At 43.6% G+C, this 10,302-nt stretch overlaps 1 protein-coding gene across 1 annotated transcript; it reads right to left on the bottom strand.

The window, feature by feature from the left end:
• PDZK1 (PDZ domain containing 1) lies at positions 1 to 9,985 on the bottom strand. Its single transcript, XM_077807282.1, has 8 exons — positions 9,776 to 9,985; positions 9,201 to 9,444; positions 8,111 to 8,247; positions 5,829 to 6,024; positions 4,838 to 5,034; positions 2,461 to 2,655; positions 1,411 to 1,710; positions 1 to 311 (listed from the first exon to the last, which is right to left on the bottom strand). The coding sequence occupies exons 1-8, from the start codon at positions 9,983 to 9,985 to the stop codon at positions 246 to 248; spliced, it is 1,545 nt and encodes a 514-aa protein (XP_077663408.1). The 3' UTR covers positions 1 to 245.
• Between the last annotated feature and the right edge of the window lie 317 nt (positions 9,986 to 10,302).

Genomic DNA, 10,302 nt, shown 5'->3' with positions numbered 1-10,302 from the left:
GAGCAGAAGGCCAATCAACTACGATTAGCAGCATTAGATAAGTGAGTGATAGTTCTTGGGGGTGGTGGGATGTTCCCCTTCAGGGAAAGTTAGTTAGAAGGAAGTCGCTGTTCCCGTCCTCACAAGTATGAAGTTCCATAGCACACTGTGGTTCTGGGAGGTAAAAGAACAAAGACTGCTCAGAGGAAGAGAACTTTTTTAAACCTTGGAAGACGTCTGATTGGTTTCTGTTGTGGTCTGTCTCATCATAACTGTGTGTCATAATCCTCTTCTGCTGAGGCGATTGAGAGTGAAGAGGAGGAGGAGCTGGCCTGTGGAAAAGCAATAAGTAGAAATTTCTGATTATTTTATGGTTGTAGATAATGTGATAGAGATTCCTCATGCCACCGTGAACTATCAGTCTGTTCTGAACCATGCCCAGTAGGTATTTGACTTTGCATGAGGAGCTAGTGAATTGCTCTTTTAAATGCACTTTACAAAGTGACTAAATTATCTAGTGTGAATTCCATGTTCTTGCTCAACTTCCATATCAAATCCACCAAGGTCACAGATAAAAAGAAGGGTTTAACTATAGCTCTGCAAACCCAGCCTTGGACGTAAGACCATCACTGAAAGAATCTGCAGTTGGAACTTAGTTAACAATTCTGGTGATAATATGTGTGGAGGAATAGAATCCAGTTCGTTTCTTCCAAGCTTTATTGTGTCTCCTGCATGAACAGGAGTAAAAACTTGTTTATTTTTCACAGCAAAGAAGATAAGACCCTGAATCCACACAGGGATCAGAGCAGTTGAGTACAGGTGTCATTTTTCTGACAATAGCAAATTTCAAACTCTTGTTGCTGGCACAATTTCCCTGGACCAGCGTGGTCAGAATATTTATTTTTTTTCTCAGGACCTTTGTTGGTCACACTTTGTCACAGTCTACCCATCCCACACCCACCAAAGAATCTGCACTGTTTTAGAGCACTTCACGTGGTTTTCCCATGTTCACAGGTGTATTTAAGCCCTGTTACTTGGGTCTTGTGCTCCCTGTGGTTGAACAGAGAATTCCTGAGGATATGGTTCTCACCTACATTAATGAATGCTATACTGGGAGTATTTCTGTGCTCTCTCATGCTCTTTCTCACATACTCATGTGCATACATACGTTCTCTCTCTCTCCCCCTCCCCTCCCCTCCCAGGGTCCAGTAGATACTGTGTCTGTGGAGTAGGGAGAGAAGGCAGTTCTACCCTGCTGTAACCTGCTGTAACCAGGTGTGCCTCTCCATACTAATTAATGTAGATCAGATCTTGTAAATCCAGAATACAACTAGAATTCACAGACCCTACCTCAAGTGAATTTAGTGACTGTTTCAGGTTCCTTTCCCCACCACCTGGTCGGCAAAATTTGGTTAACTCAAGATTACCCACCCTTTCTCTTGGTTCTGGTGAGGTCCTCTCAGGCTCTGCTGGTGGGTTCTCTGTATAAGCAGGAGGGTCAGTAGTGTCATATAGCTGATCTGCCAGAGAGGCAGTAATAGGAATATTCTGAGACTTAAAGTATTCATAGGTTGCTTTTCTGCACACCAGTAGCGTCAATCTGTCACCACTGTCACTGATTTTTGCTACAACCTTGTCATAGGTTTCGTTCAGTATGTTCACGCCATTCACTTCCACCAAAATGTCCTCTTCTTCCAGTCCCGCTGCATCAGCTGGCCCACCTTTCCGTATCTGCAAACACAGGCTCTGAAGCTGTGATACCAGCACAGTACCATTAAAGTTGAATTAACACCCAAGTATTATAAATAGAGAATGAATATTCTGTGATTTTTTTTCCCCAATACAGGAGGTAGAGTAAGGATTGGAAAAAATTATTCTGGAGCAGAACTTAATTGGAGAAGGAGAAAGGATGAGACTTTTAACATAGTATTCCAATATATTCCACTTTTATTACCAGTTCTGTAATGGGTTTTGACTTGGACAGGACTTGTGGGGAATTTGCCATGGTGGTGGTATCATAGGGGATCAGAGAATGGTTTGTCATATTTTATCTTTTTATAGTGACTTGTGGATCTCAGATCCCTTGCATATATTATTATATTCAGTACAACACTCCTGTGGGTTAGGTAAATATTAAGGAAGAAGAGAAAATAGAGACAAAAGTTATGCAATTTACCCCAGAAGTTTTGCAGAACTAGGAATATATCCCAGGTCTCCTCACTCCCGCTCCTGTACCTTAATCACAAGACCATCCTTTCACCTCTAGGGGTATGAATTCATCCTGAGTTCAAGGACTAAAACCTCTGCTACCAGCCAAGTGCACATAGGACAGACCTTGCCTTTTTGTTACGTATGGCTTAGAATGACTTGCTCTGAGTGTAGTCACAGCACAGAAAGTAGGGAATGCATGTCTAACTGTAGCACAAACTGTCCCTTCTGGTGTCTCATGCTTCTCCCAGGCTAGAAGCCCCAGGTTAGTACCTCTTTGATGAACTGCATGGGCATATTCTTGGTAGCACTCAAACGGAAGCCAAATCCACTAGGACCCTTCACCAGTTTGCAGATTTTGGGCTTGTGATTCACCACCTGCTCAGCATGTGAGGTCGGCTCTTCCTTTGCTTCAGCTGGAAGGGAATCTTGTCTTTCCCGGTAGTACAAACACGGGGAAACTTGAGCCTGAAAGACCAAAAGCAAAGGAAAGAGTTTATATGAATGTAAAAACTCCTACAGAAATCTCTGTCTAAACTAAGGCTGTCAATTAATCGCAGATAACTCACGTGATTAATCTCAGTTTTAATTGCATTGTTAAACAATAGAATACCAATTGAAATTTATTAAATATTTGTGGATATTTTTCTACATTTTCAAATATATTAATTTCAGTTACAACACAGAATACAAAGTATACACTGCTCACTTTGTATTATTTTTTATTACAAATATTTGCACTGTAAAAATGATAAAAGAAACTGTTTTTGAATTCACCTCATACAAGTACTGTAGTGCAATCTCTTTATCGTGAAAGTGCAGTTTACAAATGTAGATTTTTTTTGTTACATAACTGCACTTGAAAACAAAACAATGTAAAACTTTAGAGCCTACAAGTCCACTCTGTCCTGCTTCTTGTTCAGCCAATTGCTAAGACAAACAAGTTTGTTTACATTCACGGGAGATAATGCTGCTCGCTTCTTGTTTACAATATCACCTGAAAGTGAGAACAGGCATTTGCATAGCAATTTTGTAGCTGGCATTGCAAGGTATTTATGTGCCAGATATGCTAAACATTCGTATGCCCCTTCATGCTTCAGCCATCATTCCAGAGGACGTGCTTCCATGCTGATGATGCTTGTTTAAAAAAAAATGTGTTAATTAAATTTGTGACTGAACTCCTTGGGGGAGAATTGTATGTCTCCAGCTTTATTTTACCTGCATTCTGCTATATGTTTCATGTTATAGTAGTCTCGGATGGTGACTCAGCACATGTTGTTCATTTTAAGAACGCTTTCACTACAGATTTCACAAAACGCAAAGAAGGTACCAATGTGAGATTTCTAAAGATAGCTACAGCACTTGACCCAAGGTTTAAGAATCTGAAGTGCCTTCCAAAATCTCAGAAGGATGAGATGTGGAGCATGCTTTCAGAAGTCTTAAAAGAGCAAAACTCCAATGCAGAAACTACAGAATCCGAACCACCAAAAAAGAAAATCAACCTTCTGCTGGTGGCATCTGACTCAGATGCTGAAAATGAACATGCGTCAGTCTGCACTGCTTTGGATTGTTATCGAGCAGAACCCGTCATCAGTCTGGACGCATGTCCTCTGGAATGGTGGTTGAAGCATGAAAGGACATATGAATCTTTAGCGCATCAGCATGTAAATGTCATGCGAAGCCAGCTACAAAAGTGCCATGAGAACACCTGTCCTCCCTTTCAGGTGACATTGTGAACAAGAAGTGGGCAGCACTATCTCCTGCAAATGTAAATAAACTTGTTTGTCTGAACAATTGGGTGAACAGGAAATAGGGCTGAGTAGACTCGTAGGCTCTAAACTTTGACATTTGTTTTGTTTTTGAATGGAGTCTTTTTTTTGTGCATAATTCTACATTTGTAAGTTCATCATTCATGATAGAGATTGCACTACAGTACTTAAGTGAATTGAAAAATACTATATCTTGTTTTTTACAGTGCAAGTATTTGTAATAAAAATAAAGTGAGCACTGTATACTTTGTATTCTGTGTTATAATTGAAATCAATATATTTGAAAATGTAGAAAACATCCAAAAATATTTAAATGGTATTCTATTATTGTTCAACAGTGTGATTAATGATGCAGTTAATCTTTTTAATCACATGATTAATCTTTTAAAGCGTTTGACAGCCCTAGTCTAACATCTTGTTGCGTTTGACATCTTTACAACAGTCAGTATAGGTCCCACCTGTGAATTTCTACTTGCTTATTAAAACCTCTTAGTGATAGAGGTAGAAAGTTGCAACATGCTCACAATGTGAGCAGGGATTTCTCCTCTAATTCATGTAGGAAACTGCCTGGTAGTTGCAGTTGGTTAGCATGTTGGTCTCTGCACTGACCTGCTCAAATATGGTATTGTTCCAGTAGTATATAGGAAGGTCTAAGGCAAGAGTAAATTGGAAAGTTTAGTGACATACTGCAGAAATCTCTTCTGAGGGAGACTGAGACATGAGCCCATCTCAGATGATCGCTATAGCGAGTATTTGAATAAGGGCTATTAAAAAGCCTTTGAAATGGTGCTTCTTTCAGAATGGACCCATTATTTCATTGCTGCCCCTGTCTTAGCTAGTGAGGAGCTGTACGAGCCCAACCTCAGCCTGCATTGCCTTACCAGTTTATACATGGTGTCTGTCTGCTTATCCACCACCAGCAATGTGGTCTTTTCCCCACACCTCTTAATCTTCTCCACCACGGTGTCGTGATCCAGTGCCTCCACTGACTCCCCATTTACAGCCACCAGGATATCGTTGTCCTTTAGTCCCGCCTTGGCTGCTGGGCTGCCAGAATCAATGTCCTTAATTAAATGACCTGATCTCCAAAAAAATTAAAAAAAGAATACAGGCCTAGTTCAAATAGAGAAAAACAGTTGTTCATGGGATGTGTTTGGTTTGGATGATAAAAGATATTTAAGATGGTAGAAACTCATTCTTTGATTTCAGGTTGAAATAAGGTTCCTGATTTAGCTCATTCTGCAGTAACCCTAGTGCAGAATCTAGATCTCCTTCCAAGTGACTTGAATACAGGTTCCTTTTCCCCTGAACAAGACACATGGAAGTTGTGGTTTACTCTGAGGAAAGGGGCGGGGGAGTTTAAACCTACTTAAAATTGAGTGCTTCATGGTTTTGGTGAACCCAGTTGTGAGAGAGCAACTAAGGATCCCTTTCAAGTGATTCAGATAAGCCAGGATTCTATTGTGAAAAAACATCACACATTACTCTGGACACGTTGCTGACCTTCAAAAATGTGGGGTTGGAGGCTGCCCCAAGTGGAGATTATGGGAGCTGGACTATAGTGGGTGAGGAGGGCCACAAGCAGCACAGTGGGATGTTCCACCTCAGATGAGAAGGTTTGATAGAGATTTATAGATTCCAAGGCCAGGAGGGATCATTTGTGATCATCTAGTCTGGCCTCCTGTATAAAACAGGCTATAAATTGGGGGTGCCTGGCTGTGTTGAGGTGTGTTTGGGGGGACTGGGTTGGCAGCAGGGCAGGAAATGATCTTTCCAAGATGAGTAGTAGGCACTGGAGAGTAGGAGTCCTGCAGGCCCCATAAAAGCGCACTACAGAGTATGCAGGGGCCTGGCTGATGGCTGGGTTCTCACCGTTACCATTTTGTTCCTCCCTCAGGTAAAACCCATAGCCGTTGTCTCCTTTCTTGAGCTCCACATGTCGGGGTTTATGGGGAAGCAGTTTCAGGCTGGCTGTGTCTCTTTTCAGCATCATCTGGTGGTTGCTGTAATACTGGTCAGTTTCCTTGTCTGATAGCAGAAACACAACATGGTTCCCAGACTTCTTCACCTGCAACGACACACATACACACACACAATTTCAAACACAGGCCTTTGAGTGGAGCGTGGGGGCTGTGGAGAGCTTTATGTTGGCAGGTTCTTTGATGCACAATGGTGGGCTCTAGGTGAATGGGATGTAGGGTCTACACAGACTAGGTTGTGGGGTGATGCTCTAATATGTGCACCCATGTGCTGCCTATATGACTGTAGACTCAGCCACACCTACCACAAGTTGCGATAACATTCAGTTCTGACTGCTCTGGAGCTACTTCCATCCCCCTACATTCCATACCCTAACTTTGTGTGTTTTGTCTATCCCCATCATATCTCTGCTTCTCTACTCCCATTCTTCTCTCCATCCTCACTCAAAACCTGCATGTTTTCTCTCCTTATAAAAAGTATTGCAACAATAGTACAGAACACAAGTCCTGCAGTTTTTCAAAGTTAATATAGTGGTTTGGATCATTATAGTGGATTGCTTCGCAAACTTATTTGATCGCCCCTCCCCCCCCCCCCCTTCTTTGTGTATGTTGTAGTTTGTGTCTTCCCACCATGTACAAATACTGCCACCTAGCCCTGAAGGCAGAGCGGAGAGCAGCGGCTGCTGGCTGGGTGCCCAGCTCTGAAGGCAGTGCTGTGCCAGCAGCAGCAGCAGCACAGAAGTAAGGGTGTCAATGTAAAAAGAGAGATTCAGCAATATCACTTTTCACAGCAGACTTAGCGCTCCATGGCCACCCTTATTTCTGTGCTGCTACTCCAGGATTGACAGCCATCTCCAGGTATGGGATTGGGACAGGGGGGAGGAGAACCTGAGCCCGTGCTGTCTCCCAGTAAGGGACTGGGGGGAGGGACGGGGGGAAAGGAGAGGAGAGCCCAAGGCCGGGAGGCGGAGCTCCTGCTGTCCTTGCCTCCCGGGAGTGCATGGCCCTTCTGCGCGAGCCCCAGCCACCCAGGGCTGACAGCCAGAGCGCTATAAAAACAAAAACAACAACAAAAAAAACCCCACACAGCTTGCATCTCCCCTGGGAGTTTGAAAACCTCTCCTGGGAGTTTGAGAACCGCAGTGGAAAGCTGTAGGATTTGTAGTTTGGATAGTGGTACTCTGAAAGCTTTTCTAGCCCAAGCTGCTTCATAGTCATACTATGTTTGAATGGTTAAAGCCTCAGCATGTGTGATTTTTACCAAAGAGACTAATGGAAAAATCACATGTTCTCTTCTTTTCATCCTTACCTCTGATGCTACCCTCAGTGGATCAGTGTTTGGTTTGATCTCTTAAACTACATTCATTATATTCCCTAACACCAAGAAGATCTTTAAACCACCATCACCACAAACAGGAATATACCAGTTGTTGGGAGGATGTGGCAGAAGGACATTTCATGATCAGAAATGCAGGCTTTCTTGCACACTTTGTTTGCTCTGGGCCCCTTTTACTGACAGCTAGGTTACATTATTTGGCTCTGATTGAGTCCTTAAACTGCATTGTTAAAAATAGTTTTGCGTTTCTTAGCAGGAGGGAATCCCATTTCATGGAAATCCTCCTCTTTCCCTAACTATCCAGATCTTCACATCAAACCCTCCTTCAGGTAAATCATGGAGCACAAACTTCTGTGCTTTCCAGTCTTACCATCCTAATATTAGAAAGATTCCCCATTGTACTGGACTCCATCCCAGACATGCTGACTTCATCCTCCTGGGCACCACAAAGATTTTCAGAATTCCTAGAACTATGCTGCCATTTATTTAATTAGGCTTATGGCAACAGTACAGTTGTGGTGCTTACACCACTCGGGCCTGACTTGAGGGCAGTATTCTTCGAAAGCAAGTTTAGGGTGTCTGGTGGAAGTCTGACTTTCAAAAACAGCCAAACTTTTCGGCAGCCTTGCACTCCAGCTACTCTGACCCATCCAAGAAACAAGGCCAAAGTAGCAGCATATTTTGGGACTGAAGTGTTGCTGATAATGCACGGTATTGACCTCAGCTTTTTCACCTGCTCTGTGAATGCATTCAAACAGTGTTGACACTGCTGCCCAGTAGCCTCAGGAAGAGGAACTGGCCTTAAATGAAGGAAGAAGAGGAGTCGTGCTAGCAGATACCTTTTCAACCACTTCCTTATGTTTGTCGTTTTCCACGTTCTTCCCATTCACTTCGATCAGGCGGTCATTATGTTGGACTCCTGCTTTTTCAGCCACTCCTTGCGGGGACAAGCCTATTATGAAGACTCCCTTCTGACCTAGAACAGGTGAGAGAACTTACTATACAGAGCAAGCCACTGGAACATTCCTGCACTGATTGCCAAGCAAATGCCATGCTGATGTAAGGTGCTGTAGTGACAGCCCTGGAGACCAAGGGACTCTGTTTATCCACAGAAGAGGTACCATGACAGCACAAGTTTTCTCTACACAGCCGCACCTGTGTGCCTTATCCTGACCCTGGAGGGATAACCTAGAGATGGGAGGGACCTTCATCATCTATCCCAAACTATTGTTTGCCTCTTTGCTGAGAGTGCCCATGGCACCAATTATGGTGGCTTGGTTGATCGTTAGTACTACTGAGAATGGAGTGACTCTAAAGTTTGAATTGATTAAGGCCCAATTTTATTATTTAATGTGGCTTATCCACATGTCAGAGTTTCTTGTGTTTAAAAGACTTCCAAATTTCATCCGTGGGTTAGTTTAGTGCACAGTGTGTGTGTTAGCACCCTCCATGAGTTAGGCACTTTCCAAACAGAGAGAGACAGTACAGGTCTACAGAACCCTACCCATTCTTTTGCCTAGCATTTTGGAAAGGACAAGTGTGGAGAGGGTTCAAAAGAAAAATAAAATTCCTTAGTTCAATTTCATGCTTCCCATGTGAACACATCTAGATCAGAAGAAGCTCTTTGCCTTTTACACACTGTCATCCTTTGCTTCAGCCCCTTTCAGATGGTTGTCTTCAGATAAGCTCCAGAACCCTGAGGGCTGGTTCCCATGGTAGTTCAAAGGAGGTGCATGGGACTTGGAGCAATCATTTGTAGGGTGCTTCTGGCAACTGAGGAGGGCCTGGTACAAATGGTTTTAGCAAGTCTGCTTCAACAGCTGACAGAAAATTGGACAGGCTGGCAAAGAACCAACTCCCATCTCCACACCTAACCAGAGGAAATGTGCCCTTGGGAAATTGCCTACCACCTACACCCATTGTTCTCACCAGTTGTGGTTTTCAAGGAGAAGTCATAACTGTTTCTCTCCTTCACCAGGTAGCAGAGCCGAGGCTGTGGAACTGGTGCTGTCACTCCATTCGTCACTGGCGGCTGCTCCTTTTGCTGCTGGGTTGTCTGCTTGTGACCCAACTCTTCAAAGTTCACCCCTTCTTTCTCTGCCTTTTCATAGGATGCCTCATCCAGAATGAGGACAGTTACAGAATTCCCACTCCTTTTGACCATCTCCACTACCTGCAATGGATAGAATGAGCTTGGAGGTAGTAATGGCAGAAAAGCATCCAGATGGTTGATATAAATTTCCCCCTCTGGAGCACAGCACATGCTAGCTCTGCAGCTTCCACTGCCCTTGGTATTTCATCAAGGATCTTTTCCCCTCTGCTCAAGCTCCAGTGAAGCCAAAATGTGAGGTACAAATGATCCTGTGGGCTCAGTTATTCAGCTCTCAGATTTCCCAGCAGGAGTTACTGCGAGGAGTGGCAGGTGACGGTTTGCTGAACTGAATGCCAAAAGTGGGGCTGAGATTTTGAGAAATGGCTGGGACCAAAAGAATAGTCAGACTTACCTGTACATGCTCTTCCTTGTCCACAAACAACCCATTGACCCTCAGAATTCTGTCTCCATCCTTCAGGCCTGCCCTGTCAGCTGGACTGCCCTCCTCCACATTCCGGATGAGGTGACCCAATTTGTTTTTCTCAATGCGCAGGTAGAATCCATAACTCTCCCCCTCTTGTTTGGTCACTTTGCATTCTCGAGGCTGGAGAGCAGAGGTCATTTCTGCCAAGCAGGATGGAAAAGGGGTGTGTGTAAATATAGGACCAGGAAAAGAAGTATGTCCCCTTTAAATATGCACTGAGTAGGTCATTTGAGCCAAAGTGTTTTTAACAAAGATAAAGAAAGAAGAAAATGCTTTTGTCCTCCATCTTAGATGAAGATGGTGTCTGCCTCTTGCTAACGAGGAGACTGACTGAAGGCAGAATGCCAGAGAGAACTTTTCTGCTGTGGAAAATAAGATGGGAAAACTGTGGTCATGGTCTCGTCCAGAACTAGGCCTCACGGGAGAGAAACCATACTGCCGATTAAGCTGACAGG

This window comes from Eretmochelys imbricata, chromosome 1 (genome assembly GCF_965152235.1).
Source record: "Eretmochelys imbricata isolate rEreImb1 chromosome 1, rEreImb1.hap1, whole genome shotgun sequence".
NCBI lineage: Eukaryota > Metazoa > Chordata > Testudines > Cheloniidae > Eretmochelys > Eretmochelys imbricata.
This window is presented reverse-complemented; position numbering and strand designations above follow the sequence as displayed.